Raw genomic sequence first — 22,711 nt, 5'->3', positions numbered from 1 at the left:
CAGAGAGAAAACACACGTTTGCTGGTGTCCCCCCTGACAAAGGATCGCCATCGCATTTCTGGCTGCAGAAGAGAGTGATGGGAAATGAATTATACCTCGCGGGGTCACACACACACACCCCCCACCCGCAGACACCGGGAAGGCCGCGTGCGGGCAGGATGGCAAAGGGCACAGCACGCGGCCAGGAGCCTGACGATTTGATGCTCGCCGTCCCTCTGCTCCGACACCTGGCTGTTAGGAAAAGCTCCACAAACGAGCTGCACTCGCGTGGAAATTCTCCGTCTGACTGGTTCGTGGAGGTGCTCAGCCGGCGCTGAGACCCCGGAAGCCGGTGGGAACACCTGTGCTCAGGGGCCCGAGCCGAGTGCTGTACAGACTGGCTGAGCTCCGAGACAGTAAGTGATGGGACCGTGGCCCCACAGCCAGGAAGTGGCGGCAGGGACGTGACCCAGGGCTGTCGACTTCTGGCCCGAGCGGCCCGCAGGAGACCAATGCCTGCGTGGCACCAGCACACACGTGCTTGGCCGTGTGCTGTCCGCGGATCTCCACCGCCTGAGCTGGCCGGCGCCCACCCAGGAGGAGCCATGCTCAGTTCCAGCACCGCGATCGTGAAGCCGAATGGCGAGAAGCCAGATGAGTTTGAGTCCAGCATCTCCCAGACTCTGCTGGGACGGGAGATGAACTCGGACCTCAAGGCCCAGCTGCAGGAACGGACATCACAGCGGCCAAGGAAATGGAAGTTGGTGGCGGTCGGAAAGCTATTACCATCTTCGTTCTGGTTCCTCAACTCGAGTCTTCGCAAAAAATCCACGTCCGGCTGGTACTCGAGCTGGAGAAGGTGGTCGTGGGAAGCACGTGGTCTTCATCGGGCAGAGGAGGGTCTAAGAACCAACTCGAAAAAGCCGGATGAAGAACAGCGGAAGCGTCCGGAACCGCACGCCGACCGCCGTCCTGGAGGCCTCGCTCTTCCGAGTGTGATCGTGGGCAAGAGGATCCGTGAGAAGCTGGACGCAGCCGGCTCCCAGGTGCATCGGGACGCGCGCAGCAGAGCAGCGCCGGGCACAAGCCTGAAACTTTCTCCCGTGTCTCTAAGAGGCTCGTGGGCAAGGACGTTAATTGTGAATTCCCAGAGTTCCAGTTGGAAAGAAAAATGACTAAAATATCGTTCTCAGTTTTAAAAAAAAGGGTGAGCCCTGACCGGTTTGGCTCAGTGGATAGAGTGTCGGCCTGCGGACTGAAAGGTCCCGGGTTCGATTCCGGTCAAGGGCATGTACCTTGGTTGCGGGCTCATCCCCAGTGGGAGGTGTGCAGGAGGCAGCTGGTCGATGTTTCTCTCTCATCGATGTTTCTGACTCTCTATCCCTCTCCCTTCCTCTCTGTAAAAAATCAATAAAATATATATATATTTTAAAAAAGGGTGAGGTGCCAGCCCACACACAGAGGGGGCGGGGGGAGGGGGGAGGGGACAGGGGTCTCTACTCGACGGGCAGAGCCCACAGCACTGATTCCCACAGCACTGATTCCGTAGGAGCAGGTGCCGCAGAGCCCAGGGCACTCACAGCGTCCCCTCAGCGGGGCCCAGACCAGTGACCAGCTCCTTACGGCCGCCTGACTCACAGGGTCTCAGGGCCTCGTCTGCTTGGTGGAGCCACGAGGAGCACCACACCCCTCAGGGAGGCGGGAAGCAGTGCTCGTTACCACCCTAAGTTTTTTGTTTGTTAACCTTCACCCAAGGACATTTTTTCTATTGAGTTTTAGAGAGATTGGGAGAGAGGGAGGGGGGCGGGGGAGACGGGAGCGGGGGGGGTGGGGTGGGGGGGGCGGGAGAGAGAGGGGGAGATTGGTTGCCTCCCAAATGCACCCTGATCCTCGAGCCTGCAACCCAGGTACGTGCCCTTGACCGGGAATCAAACCCATGACCTGAGTGACAGGCCGACACTCTAACCGCTGAGCCACCGCCGGGGCTATCGGTCGTTTTCAACTCCCCCTCTTCCAGTTGGAACATCCTCTCCACAATCAGCCGGAGGTTAACGGGAGACCCCCCCAAGCAAGCAGTCTGCACGTGGTTAGATGGCGCCTATGATTTCCAATCTCTGTTCAAGGAGCGGAGTCACCCCCGCCCCCCGCCACCCCCGGACTCCTCCGGACTCCCAGGATGGCCCACACCTGGGCATGGTCTGGTGCAGCATCCACAGTTCCATCACCTGCTCCCCACAGGATAGGTCTGCACACCTGTCACCACCTGGTGGCGAGGGGGTAGAGAGTCAAAGATGTGGGGCCCAGAGCCCTCGCCCGTAGTCTGAGAATGGAGGGCCACCAGCCAGGTGGCCCTGGGATCCGCTCTGTGCCAGTCGCGGTGTCGCTGCTCAGGGCAAAGGTCTGACCGGCAGACAGTCAGAGCTGCAGGAGCCCCGAGTCCGCGGCAGAAGATGGACAGACAATGGCCGCGTTTGGGGAGCGCCGTCCGGGGAGAGGCTGTCTGGGTGCCCAGTGGAGCGTGACAGACTCCTCCACGCGGCAGGGTTGGAGGGGCTCCTCAGGAAGTCAGACCTGGCTGGGCCCCAAAGCCAGAGCGGGATCCATGGGGGGGGGGGGGGGGGGCGCCATCTGCAGCTCCCACTGCAGTTAATAACACACAAGTCACATTTACAGTCACCCCCTGGGAACCCCAGGCTTTGCTCTGCACACCCTGCCTCAGGCTGGGCCTCCCTGGCCCCCCACTGCCAGCCTCGGCTGCCGGCCCAGCAGGACCTCACGGCTAATCCTGTTAGCTCCCTTGTAGGTTCGGCCCCATCATTCCTGCCAAGATTTTTATGAACCTTGATTCTATTATCCTACATATGAGCCTTCCATCCTGGTTCTGTGTCGTTCGCAAATTTGATAAGCCTGCTTTCTATGTCTTTATCCACGTTGCTGATAAAAACCTTGCACAGGAGGTCAGAGTCCTGAGGCCTGAGGCCTGGCCCAGGCAGCTCCCCGCCCCCCGCTGCGCCCCAGAGCACAGCCAAGCCTGCTCTCTGGATGCTCTGCTTGTTCACCCTCCAACTACTTCAGCAGCCAGAGGACTTCTCCCCTTGTCCCCAAGGGGCACAGACTCCGTAACAACTAACACCTCACCCACCCAGAATCAGCGACGAACACACCCCTTCCTCAGAACCAGCCAGCACCCAAACAGCCCCTGGGTGTGCAGAACTCGAGCCTGAGACAGGAGCCTATCAGACCTTCTGGCTGAGCCTATGGCTCATTTTACCCACAATCATGTTTACACGGTGACCACCTTCCTTTCTTCCTTTCGAGGCAGGTTAGCGGCTGCAAGTTGGAAGCAGGAACATAACTTGGTTTAAGTAACTAAAAGGTCTGGAGCCTTTCCAGAAGACAGATAAACTTTCAACTCTAAGAAACAAACCACAATAATTAAATTCCCACTAACGGTCGGGCTCAGCGCATAGCACATCGGCCTGCGGATCAAAGGGTCCCGGGTTCGATCCAGTCAAGGGCACGTACCTCAGTTACAGGCTCCTCCCGGGCCTGGGGCCCTGGTCAGGGCACCTGCAGGAGGCAACCGATTGATGTGTTTCTCTCACATCGATGTTTCTCTCTGTCTTTCCCTCTCTCTTCCACTCTCTCTAAAAATTCAATGGGAAAACATCCTTGGGTGAGGATTAAAAAAAAATTCCTACTACTGCATGGGAAAGGGGTCTATGCCTCAGTACACCAAAAGGAACCACAGACCCGGCCGGCGTGGCTGAGCGTTAAGGTTTTTCTAATGAAAAAACGCCGTGAGTTCCGCGTTGCAGTGGCTCCTCAGTGGTTGAGCGTTGACCTATGAACCAGGCGGTCATGATTCGATTCCCCGTCAGGACACAGGCCTGGGTTCCAGGCTTGATCCCCGTTAGAGGGCGTGCAGGGGGCAGCCAACTGATGATTCTCTCTCATGGATGTTTCTATCTCTCCCCTTACCTTCCTCTCTCTCTAAATCAACTGAAAGATATATTTTTTAAAAAGGAATCACAGGTTCCACCAGTGACAGGTGGGACAAACAGAAAACAAATAACAAGGTGGCAGACTTGTCAACCTTAAAAATAAAACAGCCCGTTATTTTTCCAGCAAGAAGGACTTTACTGGGGAATAGCCGAGGAACTGCAATTCAGGGCATGCAAACTACATGCACATGTGGAGAACAAGGAGGGAAGTGTTCTTTTTCAGAGGAGAAGGAGGAAGTTGGGAGGAGCAGTTACGAACAAAACGCCATCGGAGAGCGTGAGTTCCGCGCTGCAGTGGCTGCTTCCTGGCTGAGTGTGGTGGTTTCTCACTGGCTGGCTATTGCTGGGCACGGAGAAAACCTTCCTTCCTCTGCTGGGGCTAGGACGCCAGCTTCTTCCTGCCCACACTGTCAGTGAGCTTCCAGGGGCGGAACATGCGTGAGAACGCCCCTTTGGATGAGGTTTTCCTTTATTGTTTTCAGCCTTAAACTCGACCACATCAATAAATGCATTAAATGTAAATGACAGCCACTCCGAGTAAATGACAGAGATTGGCCGGACTGGATAAGACGAAGGTAAAACTACACCTGTTTATAAGAGACACACATTAAACATAAAAATGCAGGTAAGTTGAAAGTAAAAAGATGGAAAAATATATTCTGTGCAGACATTAATTCAAGAAAGGTAATGTAGCTATGTATTAGCATTAGATAAAGTAACTTCAAGATAAGCAATATTAACACAAAGATGAAACCTTAATAACAATAAAAAGGTTCATCAGAAGAAGGCAACGTTTAAGAACACCAACTTGAAATGTAGACATAGAATTTTTTACTTTGAAATCGTCACTGAAGGAAATAAAGGAGGGTAGCAAGAAAAAATGTTTGAACTATTCAGTTAAACCAAGAGGAAAAACTATTAAAATGAAGCTCCACACAAAGAAAAGAGAAAAAGTTGGCAGCAATAAGACAAAATATGTTCTTTCCAAAAAAAAAAAAAAAAGATGCTTTAATACCCTTGTTGGACACAGGTAGCCTATCTACATATTAAAAGTCACAAATTAAAAGGAAAAAGCAGCGTGAGAATATAGCAGATTTGAATAGCACAGCTGACTTGCTTTAATAGAGTTAGAGCTTTGTACCCACAGCGCATTATGTTCAAGCTACGTAAATTTACAAAAAATTGACTGTGTGTGGCCATACGGAATATCATAAAAACAGAACACAGAGATCCCCCGAGCCACAGCCTCTGATCTCAGCACAGAGACAAAGCACCCACCCACCCACAGAGCTGGTAACAGCAGCGCAGGGTCGCGAACCCAGGCGTCCTGGCCCTGCAGCCGGCAGCGTGACCTTCCTTCCCAGGGAGAAGCGGCCATTCCCTCAGCGATGTGAACGTGCTCTCAAACACAGTAATAGAATGTTACCCTGAGCCAGCACCAGGCAAACATAATCGGAACAGAATTCACTTGCAATCCCATGGACATGTGAAAGTTTGTATCTGATAACTTATACCACTGAGAAAATAATGTCTCTTTCAATCACTTACAAATAGAAGAAAAAAAGTAAATCCACTACCTCTCTCTACAAATTAAAAATTCTTATAAAGAATTAAAATTGAAGAACAATGATATAAAATACTGAACAACACAGAAAACAATATTTCTATTTTGGATGAGAAGGGACTTTCTAAATTGGACAGAAACTCTGAACCCATAAAGGAAAAGAGATTTAACACATAAAATTTAAAATGTGCACAATAATAGAAATTGCAAAGAAATCTAAAAGTGAACCCTAACCGGTTTGGCTCAGTGGATAGAGCATCAGCCTGCAGACTGAAAGGTCCCGGGTTCAATTCCGGTCAACTGCATGCACCTTGGTTGCAGGCACATCCCCACTGGGGGGTGTGCAGGAGGCAACTGATCAATGTTTCTCTCTCATTGATGTTTCTAGCTCTCTATCCCTCTCCCTTGCTCTCTGTAAAAAAATCAATAAAATATATTTAAAAAAAGAAATATAAAAGTGAATCGTAGACATGGAGAAAATACTTGCCAAATGTAAAAGATTAATATATTTAATGCATAAAGCCCTCTTACACAATAAGATAAATTTAAAGATCCAATAAAAGCATGAATGAAGGAGAATAACAGATATTTCATTTAAAAAATATAAATTGCCAATACATGAAGTGAAAAGATGCAAACGTTTCATTCCCGGCCCGGAGCTGCCTTTCCGCCTTCCCACGCTGCCCAGAGGCCCGGAGCAGCTGGGGCGGTGTGGAACGTCTGCATCGTCACCATGGCAACAACGCAAGCGTCCAGCCCCGGCCACTCGGCACCTGTGTATACAAATTAACCCGCCATCTTTGTTGGGTTAATTTGCATACACACTCCTGATTGGCTGGTGGGCGTCATGACGGTATGGTCAATTTCCATCTTTCTCTTTTATTAGTGTAGACTAGAGGCCTGATGCACAAAATTCATGCAAGAGGAGGCCTTCCTTCCCCCGGCTGCCAGCACCTGCTTCCCTCTGGCACCTGGGACCTGGGCTTCCCTCTGGCCGCCAACAGGCACCAGGGACCCAGGCTTCCCTCTGGCCGCCAACAGGCACCTGGGACCCGGCTTCCCTCGCAGCCCCAGCTTTTGTCTAGAAGGTTGTCCAGAAGGGTGTCCAGTCTAATTAGCATATTATGCTTTTATTATTATAGAAGATGTGTGTTTGAAAGTTTAATTTTAAAAAATGAACAGAATTGCCAAAACCGGTTTGGCTCAGTGGATAGAGCGTCGGCCTGCGGACTGAAGGGTCCCAGGTTCGATTCCGGTCAAGGGCACGTAACTTGGTTGTGGGCACATCCCCAGTAGGGGGTGTGCAGGAGGCAGCTGATCGATGTTTCTCTCTCATGGATGTTTCTAACTCTCTATCCCTCTTCCTTCCTCTCTGTAAAAAATCAATAAAATATATTTTTAAAAAAATGAACAGAATAGAATTGGCAGAAAGAGGTATAGAAGTTCAGGGTGTGCTGTTTGTATTTTAATTTTCACAACTCTTTTATAATCTTGAATTTTTTTAAGTGAGGGATGACAATTGGTTCCCATTACACTCACTTGTAATTGTGCCCTCCTCATGTGTGCCCAAAGCAGACCTATTTTTGATAGCTGTAATTCTGAGACATGTTTTTGTATAGTGCTCTTTTCCTTTACTATTAAATCATAAAATCTCAGTTTCTCCACGGTTTTCAGAATGATTATCTCAGTAGCTAATAACATCTTCTGTGCCCAGAGTCACCAAATTATTCTTCAAAGGGTGACCATTGGAGTTTTCATTTATTTTTATTTGACAAAAATATTAACTTTGCTTTGTCCAGAGCACAGCAATGAGCACCTTTGCACGGGAAGATTTCTGCATCTGTAACACTCGTGTCTCTTGTAAAACTTTTCTTCTTAACATTTTCAATCAAAGGGCAGGAATAATTGGGTGCAATATTTTGCTCTTCGAGGGGGTGTGTCCACTTAACAATTCAACTACATGCTTTGACCACATCTGTCTCGCCACAATCTTGCAGTCCTTGGTTTTTCTTTAAATAGTTAGCTGATATAAAACATAGAAAGGCTGATTTCTGACACACTCACTTCAGGCATTCCCAACGCAATCACGAAAGAATCAGTGCCACTCTGAGGATATTTCTTTTTTCCCCCAAACAGGAAACATCGATACTGATTTTTCTGATTATGAATGAAAAGTAATACATTTTACTGTAAAATAGTTTAGACCATAAATAGTATAAAAAAAGCAAATATTACAAAATTCCATGGCTTGAAATAACCATTATTAAGATTTTTTGTGTATCTTCACAGACATTTTTCTTACAGAAGCAGACACCAATTCAGGTAATACATTGCCACATTCAGCTTGCATTACGCACACTTCTGGAACTGGCTTCTTATCCCTTAACAGGTTATGGAGATCCTCACAACTCATCTGCATAATTAATTTTAATGGCTGCATATTCTTTCCATTGTAGCACATGAAGGCTCGCGCCGATCTGCACTCAGCGTCGTCTTGTGTCAGAGGCGTACCCGGCATTTCTACGGGAATCCCAGCGTCAAAGGGACGTCTTGGTCATCCGCAGGTCAGTCCCCTGTTCACACCTGCTGCCCCTTCGTCTATGGAGGCGTCCTCTCTGTTCTCTCTTCCGGTCGGCAGGCGCTCTCTGTGTGAGGAGCACTCACTCCTCACCCTGGAAGTCAGGACAGCAGTGTCACCTCCGGGGGTGGCAGAGATTGGACCATCTGGGGGTGCCAAGCCCCTGGCACGAAGCCGCAGGCAGGGAGCTCAGCTGTGTCCTTCCCTCCCTCCGCCTCCCTCCCTCCTTCCCCCCAAGGTGGAGCTACAGGCCAACCAAGAGGTACCTACACATGTACACACACTGGCTGCTTCTCTCCCCAGTGGGGTCCTGGGTAATTCTTCAGAATGCCTTCCCAACTTCCTACGTCCTGCTCCGGGCTCAGCTCCCCTGCAGCACCGAGTGCTGCACCCTCATCAATACACTGTGACACGAGGAACCGTTAAGTGGCCTATGCCTCCGCCTCCTCTTAAGGGAAAGGTGAGCGGGGGGGAGCAGAGATGGGCTTTAGCGCGGACCGCCTGCCAGCATGTGCTGGGCACCATCTCACACAACATCATTTCATCTTCACAGCCTCCTGGACGAATACACAACGCAGGTCAGGATGCTCACACAAACTAAGATTACAAAGCATGTCTCACAACCGGCAGGCGGGTTTCACCCCAAAGCCTGAAGGAACGGCCCTCCTGCCGAGGGGGGGGGCCTCCTGCAGAGCGGGGCCCAGCTCGGGGTGTCCTTGTCGCTTCACCCAGAGCAGCTGCTCTGCAGACCGAGACTAAAGCAGCGTCCGGGCCCGTTCCCTCTCTCAGAATGCGGGCTGTAGAGAGAGAAGCTAATCCTTCCGAACCTCAGGTGAATGCCCAGCACTTCCACTCCGTAGCATACACCAGCAGAGACGACAAATCATTCGCCAACACGAGTAGCATTAGGCTGAACAGCCAAGACGAATAAACAGCCCAGGTACCCACAGGAGTGAATGGGTGAATGAGCAGAGGCACAGGGATGCCATGAGATGCTCACAGCAACGGAATCGACAGACAACCACCACACACCACGCGGGTGAATCTCCAAAACCTGCGGGCAGCCCTGGCTGGGTGGCTCAGTTGGTTAAGCATTGCCCAAACACCAAAAGGTGGCAGGTTCGATCCCCAGGAGGGGCGAACGGGAGGCAACTGATCGATGTTTCTCTCTCCCCCTCTCTCTCACTTCCTCTCTCTCTAAAATCAATAAAAACAAATCTTCGGGTGAGGATTAAAAAAACAAACATATGGGGCAAAAAGTCACACCCAACAGTCCACACTGTATGACTCCATTTACACGGAGTTCAAAAATGGTGCCAGGAGTCAGGGCAGCAGGACCCTCGGTGGGGGGGGTAGGGGTGGTGGGGGTGGGGTGGGCGGGGCTTGGGGGGGGGTCCCCGGGCAGCTGTATAACTATGACTCGCACACTTTGTCTAGGCTATTTTTAGGTTGAACTAAATCAAATTCCCTTTTTAAGGGCAAAACAGTCCAATGCCAGCAATGTCACGTGGTTTAAACTAATGTTTCAACAGAAGCACATTTCAAAGCCTCTGGTGAAGGAGAAAGGAGCGTCTACTGGCGGCTGCTTGTCTGAAACACGCCAAAGCTCTGCAGCTCCCGCCGTTTCCTGCCCTCCTCGCGGTGGAGACAGACGACAACCAGGGCTCCTCTGGGGCCGCCCCTCTCACACGTTGGAAGACGGTGAGGACGCCGTTCCTGACTCCCATGGTCCCAGCTCCGCTCCGCGGCTGGCGGGCCCGGCGTCTCCACCCCCCTCCCCCCACACCCTGTGCCTTCAGTTGAATGATGGGGACACACGGCCGGTCGTGGTCCTGCCGGAACCCACCTCCTCCCTGCGAACCAGTGTGTGCGATTCCTTCACAGGACATCAAGATGTATTTCTCGAAGAAGCAATATCATTAATATGACTTTCACAGTTCCAACAGCCACCATCATAGAAAGTTCTAGTCATGGAGCTCTTAGGAGCTGTGTGCGGGTCGTGAAAGGCATAACTAACTGCGATGACACTGTCACGGCTACGAAGGGATGGTCTCCTTTCCTAGTGCTCCACGCGCTCACCGGCCTGGGGAGAAACCTCATCAGGCCTCGAAATCTGGGTACAGCGGCTCATTTTACAGTGGCCATAGTGCCTCAGACAGAAGGATGCCCATTTCTTTTCATGGGTTTTTACTGATTTCAGAGGAAGGGAGAGGGAGAGAGACAGAACATCCATGATGGGATGCACCGTCACCGACAACAGTGAACAGGGCCACGTGTCCATGGGGTCTGATCACACACTTTTCTGTTTCAAGTCTCCTGGGGATCCCCAGTCCAGTGGTCGGCAAACTCATTCGTCCACAGAGCCAAATACCAACAGGACAACGATGGAAATTTCTTTGGAGAGCCAAATTTTTTAAACTTAAACTTCCTCTAACGCCACTTCTTCAAAATAGACTCACCCAGGCCGTGGTATTTTGTGGAAGAGCCACTCTCAAGGGGCCAAAGAGCCGCATGTGGCTCGCGAGCCGCAGTTTGCCGACCACGGCCCCAGTCAGTGCCTGAGGGACGGCCCGGGCTTCCCCACAGAACATGAAGACGAAATGCTGGCTCATTTCCTGCCACTCCCCCTCCCCCCACACACACTCCATGCTGAGGCCACACCTTGTGACCTAATCCCACCCACGGTGTGCGCCCAGGCCTCCAGGTCTTCGCTCCAGGACACTCCGTCCGTCCGAAGAGCTGTCCTGGGTCGGGCCCTCTATGCCTGTCCCCGATGCTCCCGCTGAGAGAGAAGGGACTGCCGATAATTCTCTAACATGACCGTATGTTCTTACCAGCAATGGACCCACACACCTTGCCCTCTGGGCTCCAAAGACCAAGGAAGACCCCTCGGGGTCAGCAGCGTGTCCTCGTCCCATCTCTTCAAGGCTGTGGGCCGCAGCTGCCACCTCCCACGGCTCAGGTGTCGTCCTGAGTCTGACTTGACAGCTGAGTGACTGCTCTTCCTTCCCGCGTGGCTCCAGGCCGCACACGTGCTTTTCTGGAGATCAGGCCATGGCGGGCCTCGCTCCAGGATGCCGTCACCTTCGCTCGGTCTGCAAGCTGGTGCTGGACGCTCTAGCTCAGTGGCTGACGGTGCGGGGCCGGGCCCGACGGCCTGCCTAAATCCAGGCAATGACTCGGCCAGTGGTGTGTTCAGGCAGGTTACGTAACCTCTTCAGGCCTTAGTCTCTCTGTTCGTAAAGTGGACAGAATCTGGAGTGTCCACTTCGAGTGAGACGGGGTATCTTTGGCACATAGTAGGCCCTCGACGGACCAACGCTGGCTGCTACTTTTGCTAAAGCAGCACAGCAAGGCGCCTGAGAGCCGGCCGAGGCAGTGGGAGATCTCAGCCTGTGACACGGCAGCTCCCTCACCTGCCTGTGCTTCCGTTTCTCCATCCGCGAACAGCGCTGTCAGCATACCTGTCTAAGGGCTCCCCACAGACATGTGACCCTCCTCGGGGCCTGGCACACGGGGAGCCCCGCATGCAGGCACTCCTGGAGTAAAACTGAAAGCAGTGGGCACCGGTCTCAGGGCTGTTGACCGGCCGCCGCGTTTCCTCGCCGTCTTGCTCATGTAGGCCGAAGGCTCAGCATCTGCAGAGACGCTCCCAGAATCTCCCGTGGCTGACGGAGGCCAGGGCACAGGAATCCCGTGTGCCCTGCTCCTGCTCTGCCCACATCCATATGTGAGGGCCAAGGGGCCTCTGAACACAGAGCTTCACGTTGCCCTACGCAGCCTCCACGCCCCCCGTCACACTTTGACTTCTCCTAAACTCTGCGTCCCTCTACCAGTGCATTTCCTGTTCGGTCACCCTTCCTGTGCCAGCTCCGGTTTGCATTACTCACCCCTCCTTTTCTTCCCAGTGACCTGTAGTTCTCAGGCTGGACTGTCCCAAAGGCACGGAGCGCCATTCGGGGCGTCTCTCAGGGCAGCTCTGGGGGCTGGGAGCACCTTAGAATCCCGAGTCACCAGCACCTGCCTGCACCCTGAGCCCTGGTTCCCGGTGAGCCGGGGACACCATCACCCCCACCCTCGTGGTCCCAGATGCACTTCATTCCTGCAGACGCAGACGCCACAGGACCACCTGGCATCGGAGGATGGGCTTCCTGGCCTCATACAGAACAACTGTGGTCAGAGAACAGGTGCGTCCAAGGTGATGTTTCCCCAGAGGCACCAGTTTGCTACGCAAGGTATCCCTCCAACCAGATTTTTCTCTTATCCTGGGCAATAAACAGGGTAGAAATACCAAGCAGAACCAGGTGAATTATATCAACTAAGTTGACCCAGCAGCGGAGACATTGGGTTCTGCCTCCCAAAGGGACTTTCCACACCTGCCGAGGTGAGGCCCTTCGGCTGAGACCACCGTCTTCATGAGCAGAGGTGAGTACAGCCCACCCAGCCTTGCCATCCGACCAGCACGGACCAACGAAGAATAAACGCCCCCGCCAGCCGCTGTCACCTTGCCAGGGCCTGTCTGAGAAGACGGAGGGTCATCTGTGTCTGTGAGCCCAGAGCCTGTTCTTCCGGAAGCCGCCATCTGCCTGCCCACCGCAGCTCCGAACAGTCAGGGTTCCCCCAGGGAGTCTCCCGCCAACACTAAAGCTGGTCTTCGCAGGTAAAGGAGCCACAAGTGACACAGCGATGTGATATGAAAACCAGGCAATCGGCCCAGAGTGCCATCCATGCCCAGGCGTTTCCCTTTGGGTGAGAACAGATCCCCCATTAAGCTGTTAACACCAAGGGGGAGTTTGGAGAGAAGAATATAAACTGGCTTGCTTTGACACATCAAGAGGGCTCAAGAAGCACATTAAGAGTAATCATCAAATTTTCAAATCCATTGCACAGACCTTTATGTATTTGTAAACATCTCATGAATGTTTGAGGAAATAGGAAGGAAAACCTGAAAACAATATAAATATGATTGGACTCTTTCTTATTTTTTTAACCCTCACCCAAGGATATTGTCCCATTGAGTTTTTTTTTTAAATATATTTTATTAATTTTTTACAGAGAGGAAGAGAGAGGGATAGAGAGTTAGAAACATCGATGAGAGAGAAACATCGATCAGCTGCTTCCTGCACACCTCCTACTGGGGATGTGCCCGCAACCAAGGTACATGCCCTTGACTGGAATCGAACCTGGGACCCTTGAGTCTGCAGGCCGACGCTCTATCCACTGAGCCACACCGGTTAGGGCCCCATTGAGTTTTAGAGAGTGGAAGGGAGGGGGAGAGAGAAAAACATCGATGTGTCAGACACATCAACTGGTTGCCTCCCTCCTGCTCCCCAATCCGGGGCCGGGGATTGGGTTGAGACTGAATCGAACTCAGGACCCTTCAGTCCCAGGGCCAACGCTCCATCCACTGAGCTGAACCAGCCCGGGCGTGTTGACCCTTTCCCACCTTGAGGTGCTCAGCAGCAGGCAAACCAGGCCACTTCGGAGCTCTCCTCACCTCCCTTCAGCCTCACTCAGTCCCCAGCAGGTGCTCAGTTCCACCTGCACCCAACACTCTCATTTCTGACACAGTTTCATGGGGCTTGGCCTCTCTGCCCGTTGGAAACTGTCCAATCACTAGTCTGAATGTTTATTTCTAAGGTAGAAAAGTAGAGTGCTAAGAGGGAACCGTGTTTTCCCTTTTCCCAAGATCCACCGACGTTCTGGGCTCCTGTTCCCGAATCGCACGGGTGTTTCCTGAGGCAGGAGGGCCTGCCTGCACCTGGGGGCTCGGGCCCTTCCTGATGTGGGAGTAACACTGGTGGCTTTCACCCCGGGAAGGAACGCAGGCGAGACAGGGCACTTCTGTCCCTGGGTGCCCGGGCTGCCAGCAGCTCCCAGCCTCCCACCTGCCCTCAGCCACTGGGCTCCGGCAGAAACCCAGGGAGGAGGGGCCTCCAGGCTGGAATGGCTCAGCGAGCTTTTCAGTAACACAAACAAGCAAAACAGCCAGCAAATCCATCAAGTTCACGCAACTTGAACATGTGACATGTGTCAGAAACAGCGTGGGCAGAGGGGAGAGGGGACCTGACGCCAATGGAGGGACAAGGCCCCGGGAGAGCCCTGATGATAGGCGACGGCAGGCCTGGGGGGGTGTGAGCTGGCAGAGGCGCAAGGGCTCCTGCTGCTGGGCCCGGGAGGCCGGTGGGTGGCGGGCCCAGGGGCACCCACATCTCTGCCAGGCTGACCTCCCCTTTCCAAGATCTCTATTCCAGGGACCCCGCCCGCAGCCTAAGGGGTTCTGGGTCCTGGCCTCTGCACAGGGCTCCCAGTGAGCGGTGGGCGTATGGAGCCCACACCCGGGGCTGCGGGCCCCCCACTTCCCGAGCTTCCGCAGCAACAATTTCCCAGCCAAGAAGTACCCCAGACGCCCCCTGGGAAGACGCTCACCAGCACCCGGGGCGCTAAGCCGGGGACACGGCAGGACCCCGAGCCTGGCCTGGGGCGGCGGGAGCAACGGGAGAGGAGCCCGGAGCCAGGGCTGCAAACACGGGCTCCGAACTCAGAGTAGAAACTTCCCGAGGGCGCGTCCGCCTCCAGGGGGATCCCCGAACCCCGGGCAGGTGCGGCGGCGGCGGCGGCGGCGGCGACAGGCGCCGGCGAGGAGGACCCGCTCCCCCGCCCGCTGGTGGCGGTGGTGGCGGCGGCGGGAGCAGGTCTCAGACACGCGCGGAGGGTGGCAGGAGGGTACCCCGGTCCCAAAGGGCACATCCCGGGCTCGGAGCTGGGCCGGGACCTGGAATCCAGGCCCCGCCGGGACGCGGTGGCCCAAACAAAGTTGGGGTGCAGCATCGCTCGGTCCATGGGTCCCCGCGCCTGTGCGCCCCTACTTACACGAAGACCCCGAAGAGCAGGGCTCGGACCCCGATCTCGACGGCCAGCTCACGCATGGTGCAGCCGGAGCGGACCCCGAAGGCGGCGACTGTGTCGCGGCGGCTCCCGCAGCTCGGCCCGCGCGGCTCCCTAGATCCAGGGCGGCTGGGGAGGCGCTCCAGGCCGCGGGCGGGGGCGGGCGCCGGGCGGGGGCGGGCTCAACCCAAACCTCCCGCCTCCGGCCAGGGCTCAGGGATGCGTGGCAGCTCGCCCTACGCTCCGGTCCCGGGCCCCGCGCCTGGGACTCCCGGTTCCCGAGCGCCGCCTCCTCCTCCACCGCCGCCGCCTCCACGCCGGGAGGGGAAACCCCGCCGCCCCCGGCCTGCGCGCAGCTCCCCGTTCTCCGCGCCGGGTCCCTGCTCCTCCCCGCTGTCCTCTCAGGTGGGCGTTCCCCCCGGGCGCACACACGCCCCCGGGCACAGGCACGCACGTGGCCTGCAGCACCAGACGCGCCGGGATCCTCCGAGCTGCTGGCGCCTCTACCGCGCTGAGCAGCACTCCTCCCTCGGCACCCCTGCACCTCCCGGACCTGGAATTCTTTGTTTCTAGGAAGTTTCCCTGCCACTCGCGGGAGCCAGGTGGCCCTGCGATGGGACAGGGTAGTCTCTCTCTCTCTCTCTTAAGGGCCCGTCCCTCGCAAGGACAGAAACGCTTTGCTCCTTATGAAAGGACTGACATGGCCCGATTGGTGTCACAGAACCCACAAGGCAGACGGCCAGGTCCACAGATGTGGAGGTGGTGGCTCCAGCAGCTGCCCGCCCAGCTGTGAGCACGCACCCAATAAAGGCCCTGTGGTGCCCTGCTGCTCCCAGCTGATAAACGCGTGGACACAGCCAGCAGCAAAGGCAGGCTGAGAAAGCCACCCAGCCCCGCACCCAGGTGCCCAGCCGGGGCTCCTCTGGTCTGCCTGACCCCCGGGAACGTGCCCTGTCCTGTCATGAAGGACGCCTGGATGGGAGGGCCTACCCGACTCAGAAACCCTCTCATTAGAGCGTAAACGGGTCTGCCTGAACAAAACCAGCTTCTAACTGAAGTGTGAGGCTGATCTGAGAAAAATCACTTCCGGATGTAGCCAGTCACGTAAGTGCAGCGTCCCCGATACTTTCAAAGGGCCACTCGGTGAAAATCTCTCGTTTCGTGAAAAGAAAGTCACCTCCACAGGCGTGCCTCTGCTATCGGGTCTTTTAAATCCCCAACAGCATTGTCCAGTAGGATGATCCCATGTTGGCCAGACTATTTTCAAAGAGAAAGCCAGCTTGGAGAATACCACTTAGCAACCATTTCTTTCTTTCTTTCTTTTAAATATATTTTATTGATATTTTACAGAGAGGGAGAAGGATAGAGAGCTAGAAACATCGATGAGAGAGAAACATCGATCAGCTGCCTCCTGCACACCTCCCACTGGGGATGTGCCCACAACCAAGGTACATACCCTAGACTGGAATCGAACCCCGGGACCCTTCAGTCCGCAGGCCGACGCTCTATCCACTGAGCCAAACCGGTTTCGGCAGCAACCATTTCTTATCATCTAATTTCCCAATGAGACCATCGGCATGGCGACCCTCACCTATAAGGACCCGTGCATCTAGGCTTTCCAGGGTTACCTGGTGTGAACTTGCTGATAAGCCTAAAACACCAAGGATCCAAGAAGAATTCCAGAAGAGGTCATCAAGTTCAACCCAGTACACGACTATCTTCCATGGTGGTCTCAATAAATAGGTCTTCCTGAACACCGCCAGGGATGGGGAACTCACTCACTGCTCAGCTCGTGGGCCGACCAGCTGTCACATCCTCTCAATGACCTCTCCCAGTGAGTGACTGTCAGATGTTAATGATTCAGTTCTGAAAACAATTACTGCCCATCTCTCATGCTTCTGGAATTTAACTGAAGAATCCATGCTGGGTTGAAAAAAAGGTCTTAAAAATCCCGTGTTCGTATTGGTAGCTGTGTACCCGTATGAAGACAGACTTTTTTCTTTTCCACACAATCCAAACAAACACTGCTACATTCTCATCATGTTGCCTGTCCTGGGCCCTTGAAAATGCAGATGAGTGTATTTGAAAGGAGTTTTGTGGGGTTTTTTAAAAAGATTTTTTTAATTGATTTTGAGAGAGAGAGGGAGAGGGAGAGAAACATTGATGTGAGGGCAAAGCATCAATCGGCTGCCTCCTGCATGGCCCCCACCAGGGATGGAGCCCGGAACCCAGGCATGTGCCCTGACCGGGAATCAAAGCAGCAACCCCTTCTGTGCACGGGATGATGCCCAACCCACTGAGCCACACCAGCCAAGGCAATCATAGCTATAGTTTCTCAGCACTCGCTGTATGCCAAGCATTCTCTTAGGAACTTTACATTCTTCATGAACTTAATTCTTACTCAACAGTGTAACCTGTATATTATTATGCCCATCGTTCAGATGAGGAATTTGAGACACAAAGAAATTAAGAATTGGGCACCAAGTCACACAGGAGCAAACAGCGGAGGCGGGAGTTGAACCTGGGGACTTGAATCCCTCTGTCCCAAGCTCTGTGCTTCCAGGAAGAGGGGGCATGTGGACCTGAAGATGAACAGGGGAGAGCCAGGGAGGAGGTGTTGGCTGGAAGGCTCCTTAAATGCCGGGAAAGTGTTGAGTTTTAGCTTCAGGAAATGATTTGCAGGAGATAACAGGAGAGTGAAGCCAGCCCTGGGCAAGAAGTGCAAGAAAGAAAGCCCAGTCTGCCCTGGCCGGTTTGGCTCAGTGGATAGAGCGTCAGCCTGCAGACTGAAGGGTCCTGGGTCAATTCCGGGCAAGGGCACAGGCCTGGGTTGCAGGCTCAATCCCCGGTGTGGGGTGTGCAGGAGGCAGCCGATCAATGATTCTCTCTCTTCACTGATGTTTCTATCTCTCTCTCCCTCTCCTTCCTCTTTGAAATCAATAAAAAATATACTTTAAAAAGAACTCAGTCTCAGATGAGAAAAGAAGAAAAGTGAGGAAAGTAGCTACATCGAATGACTTGGTCATAAGGAATAGGAACCAGAGTTAACTAACTTAACAAGCAGTTCTTTAGATGGATTTTATAACACAGACAGAAGAGGCGAAGAACCAGGCTAAAACAAACCACCACCACCGAGAAACAAGCAAGAACAAGAAGGATCCCGCGGCAGAAAGTACACTGTGGCCACAGGAAGAGAATCGCCTGCTGAGGCCGAACGAAGGGGCTCCTGCGTCCGGTCAGGTCGCAGAGGCCTGGGGACCAGCGGGCCAGGTGCCGAAGGACGAAACAGCCAGCAAGGCGCTCACGACCGAGGGAAACCACTCGCCTCTTGTGAGATGGCTGAGCACTGAAGACATCTGCTCTCAAGGTCTTGTTTCTGGGGTCAGCGTCACCGCCTTGTGCAAAGGCCCCTCTGCTCAGGAGACTGATCCGCATCCCATCCCGACGGCAGGCCCTCCTAAGTGAGGGAGGTGGTGGCCAACGCCATGGCCGCATGCTGCAGGGCGAGTGTGTGGCTGGGAAACTGCCCGTGACGGCCTGAGCACCTGCTTAGCACGGCCGCTGCTCGGAGGAACCAGGGCAGGAAAGCGAGCCTGATGGGGGGAGGGGGTTCAGGGCTGCCCGCTGGCCTCCCGTGAACAGGAGTCACCATGACCACGGCGTGTTTTCTCCGTCTGAGCCAAGGCTGCGCCTGCGTCGCTTCCCTGCCTGTGCTTGTGCTGACCTGACATCTCAGCGTGAACCCTGTGCACAGAGACGCTCCCAAATCTGCTGCTGTAGGTTCCTCCTTTTCCTTTTTTCCAGCTTGACCTGGAGGGCTGTTACAGCGAATCAGTAAGCAGGACTCGATGCCCGTGCAGGTGCCTGACAAATCTGGCCACTGATGCTGAGGCAGGAACTTGGCCTGACAGGGAGAGCACAGTTACCACTGTGAACATGACCCCAACGGGTGATCGAGAGCACGGGGAAAGAAAACTTTTACTGGGGAAGTTTCATTTCAAAGGAAAAGGCTCCAGAAAATTCTAAAAACAATCCTTTGATTTTATCATTAGCATCTGAATTGCTCTGCATGAGAAAACGCCTTTAAGCATTCATAAGATTAAGGTGCCAAAATTAATGTGTAGCTATCATAGAAGTGCTTACAAATGTCCAGAAATCGTGCATAATTAAATAGCAATTTTTCAAACGCTTCAATAAAACGCAATCAAAAAAAGAACATGAGGGAAGAAACATTTGTGAGCGGTGAGCCCTCTTGTGGCCATAAAGCACAGTGCAGCCAAGACCTCCACCCTGTCCCCCATCCCTCAAGTCCTGGAGCAGGCGGAGTTGGGGGCCAGAGTGTAATTGTGAGGCCTGACTCCCTCACCGGCCGGGGCCTCTGATTCTGAGGAGGCTGCTGGGCCTTAACGCTCTTCTCTCTTTCTGGCGCCATCGAGGACATCAGAACAGAGCCCGGCCTTTCCCGCGCCTCCCTTGTTACTGGGCAACAGCAGGCAGCACTTAGGGAGCTTCAGACGGACAGGCTGGGAGAAAGCGCCAGGATTCCTGTGTGCAGGTGCTGCAGCTGAGGCTCCAAGGGGCTGTGTGACTGGCCCACCGTCTCACTCTTCCCGCCTGATGTTAAAAAGCACCCTTCTGGGTTTGTTTGTTTATTTATAAATATGGTTTTATTGATTTTAGGGAGGGAGGGAGGGAGGGGGAGAGAGAGAGAGAGAGAGAGAGAGAGAGAGAGAGAGAGAGAGAGAGAGAGAGAGAAACATGGACATGGGAGGATTCATCAGTTGGCTGCCTCCTGCACGCCGCCTACCAGGGATCCAGCCAGAAACCCAGGTGCTGCTAATTTACCTCCCACGCACCCACCCGAGTGCACCTGCTGCTTCCCATCCGGCCGCGCTTCCTTGCACAGGTTGTCCTTGTGACTCATTTGCATCAGGGCAGCCGTCAGCCAGCTGTCCTTCCGGCCCAGGCCACTCTCCAGGCGGCAGCCAGAGGGGCTTCCAAACCTCAGAGCCAGCCGGTCTGTCACGTAGAACCCTCTGGGGCCTTGTTGCTTTAAGTTTAGGAGAAAGTCCAAGATGGCCACTGTGACCCGTTCAACGGCCTGCTCCCCCACACCCGCTCTAGCCTCACAGACATTCCTCAGGGCACTCCTTAGTGCCAGCCATGACCCGAGACCCTTTCAGGGACATCACCTCGTTCATCTCCACACCTTTGCAGGGAGAATGACTATTCCCATTTTTTAAAAAATGAAGCAGGCACAGAGTGGCTAAAGGGACTTTGCCAGGCATCCTGGTTTGAAATCGACGGCTCCTTCTGTCTCAGGCTGCTGCTCCGCACCCGGATTACCGTCACTGACAATGTTAAGCCCCTACTGTGTACAGGACACCATGCAAGGCAGACTCCAGGGCACTCTCTCCACTGAACAAGTCATAAAGCACCTTGTTCACACATGGTCAGCAATATGCTAACAGGAGACCACCTGACTCAGCACCTTTAATCCCGGAATCTAGGACAGCGTCCAGCATATAATGGGTGCTCAATCAGTATTTGTTTCGTGAACAGTTGCCCACGTTCTTTCCCCTACTCCATGCCCTCTTTTAGGATGTACAGTCTGTGTGTTTCTAGAGGTCTCCTCTTATGAAAGATAAAACATAAGAAAATATGAGCTTTGCTTATGTTCGTCCTTGGTCTTTGGGATCCTAAGAGTCTAGAAAAAAAAATTTTTTTTACCTCTCCAGGTAAAAACTGTACCATCACGCAAGTCTCTCGCCCTGTTGGCAGGTTCGACGATGATGTGGTGAAGATGCTGGAGGATGTGAGCCATTCGTGGACTATGTCCCAAGTTCCCATAGGACAGGAGCCTCAGGGGTGGTCGGTGGTGGGGCTGGAATGAGCTCTTGCAAAGCCCAGGAAGGCACTGGCGGCCGCGGGACGGGCCGCAGACCTGGAGGGAGGAGCCTGCCAGGCAGCTGCTCATCCGGTGACAGGCGCGGTTGGTTTCCACGTTGTTGCCTCGGCAACCTTGCCCTTCAGATTTGGGAAGTTTCATGGACGAGATGGCCCTGGTGTTAAAGATTTCATTTTTTAAAAACAAGAAACGGGCCGTCTCAGCCCCGGGAGTGTACTTGTTTGGAGGGCCTTTCCCACTAGCCAGGCACAGGATGAACAGGGGGAGGCTGGGAACCATGGACAGGAAAACCACGAGAACCACTCCAATGTTCATCCCACTAATTCAGGGTGTGTGGGAATCGGAAACCACCGCCCTGGGATGCCGTTGTTCAAACCGTACTGTGAATATCTGAATGAAGGAATGTGTTTTGTAAGGTGGGCTTCTCCTCTAAGTTGGCACAGCCTTAATGCAGATACAGGTCCGTCTGCCCCGTAAAGCTGCCTGGGAAAACACAGCCACTGACGGTTTACGGAACATCCCACTGTCGGTGGGGAAGCCTGCATCTCCCTGAGGATCAGGTGCCACTAGTAAGTGATTGTCTCAGTGAGGGAGGTCATGAGAATGAATAAGACAGCACACGCTTAAAAATACTGCAAAAGCTAAAGTGCTAATCCACTGCTAACGGTTTTGTTTAATCCCATCTCACCAGATTCAGGGGCTTATGTTTCTGCTCATTTGGACCCTCCTTCTCTTTCCCATGGTATTAAATATTACTATTCTGCTGCCTTCAGCAAGCACATCACAAAGAGGGTCACGAGTGTGAAGTTCGCAGAGCAGAAGTGTGTGCAGGGTGGACACAGCCTCAGGACACCGGTCACTGAGCAGAAACCCAGGCCATCCTGGCCCAGTAAGCCAAGTCCTGGTGACTGACCTCTCAGCATTGGGTTTGCTTCAGGACAAATGACTTCACTACGGGACACAGGGTTGACAGGTCTGGCTGAAACGTCCTTGTACCTTTTATGTGCCCCTGAGCCACAGAAATTCCTTCCTCCACACAGATCAGTTTCTTGGAAGGAATGATAGTATCTAGAAGCCACGTGTCACTTGAGGGGCCGTCAAATCCCTCCAAACTGAGAGGTCTACTTGCCTCTCTCATCCTCCAACTGGTTAGGATGCTCACCTGCTTCTTCTCCAGAATGAATGGGAGGAATGAACATGGGCAGATGGTATCTGAGAGCAGAAGAAAGCCTCTCACCCATTCATGGCATCCCTTTCTTCACTCATCCATCCATTCATCACTCACTCACTCTATGAATCTGGTGGGTACCACCCAGTGCTCTGTCCCACACTGGGTATTACAATACCTGGTGGACAGGACCCAGACCTGAGTCCTCACCTCTGCTCCCCACTCTCCCATCACGTGGGTGCTGTTCCTACCACCCCGTTCCTGCCCAGGGCCTTTGCACTTGCTGTCTCTTCTGCCTAAAATGCTCTTCCCCCAACTCTCTTAGAGCTTATGCCTCCCCACCTACCCCTCTGCCCAAGTTCACAGCCATCTTTACCAAGACGCGCCCCCGACTGCACTGTCTGAGAGGAAATCTCCCCCCCCCCCCGCCCACCCTGCATTCATTTCCTTTTTAGTTGCTGTGAAATTTTTCTGATTTTTTTGACAGTTCTTTGTTTTCTTCCCTATTGGGTCCTCAGCAGCTGGCACACTGCCTGGCATATAATGAGGGATAATAGATTGCATTGATTTAGCCAGTTGCCCTTTAGAGTGCTTTCCTTTTTATGGAGTGTTTTAATTAGTC

General features: G+C 53.5%; 2 protein-coding genes and 1 pseudogene across 4 annotated transcripts in view; 1 reads left to right on the top strand and 2 right to left on the bottom strand.

Moving 5' to 3' along the window:
• The window catches only part of PLPP4 (phospholipid phosphatase 4), a 43,666-nt gene extending 28,360 nt beyond the window's left edge, over positions 1–15,306 (bottom strand). Inside the window, exon 1 of one of the 2 annotated variants that reach the window (XM_080641748.1) lies at positions 14,999–15,306. In XM_080641748.1, coding sequence (XP_080497874.1) covers positions 14,999–15,054 — 56 coding nt within the window. In that variant the 5' untranslated portion in view covers positions 15,055–15,306. The remainder of the gene's footprint in view (positions 1–14,998) is intronic. The other variant, XM_080641749.1, reaches the window with a different exon arrangement.
• Positions 585–2,222, top strand: LOC308234183 (small ribosomal subunit protein eS7-like; annotated as a pseudogene). The gene is made up of 2 exons: positions 585–1,137; positions 1,997–2,222. The product of its transcript is annotated as a small ribosomal subunit protein eS7-like (transcript).
• SEC23IP (SEC23 interacting protein) overlaps positions 4,447–22,711 on the bottom strand; it is a 164,546-nt gene continuing 146,281 nt past the window's right edge. The window contains exon 19 of the mRNA XM_080641746.1: positions 4,447–4,570. The gene's annotated coding sequence lies outside the window, so the exon portion shown is untranslated. The remainder of the gene's footprint in view (positions 4,571–22,711) is intronic.

Source organism: Plecotus auritus (genome assembly GCF_963455305.1).
Source record: "Plecotus auritus genome assembly, chromosome: 9".
Classification (NCBI taxonomy): Eukaryota; Metazoa; Chordata; class Mammalia; order Chiroptera; family Vespertilionidae; genus Plecotus; species Plecotus auritus.
This window is presented reverse-complemented; position numbering and strand designations above follow the sequence as displayed.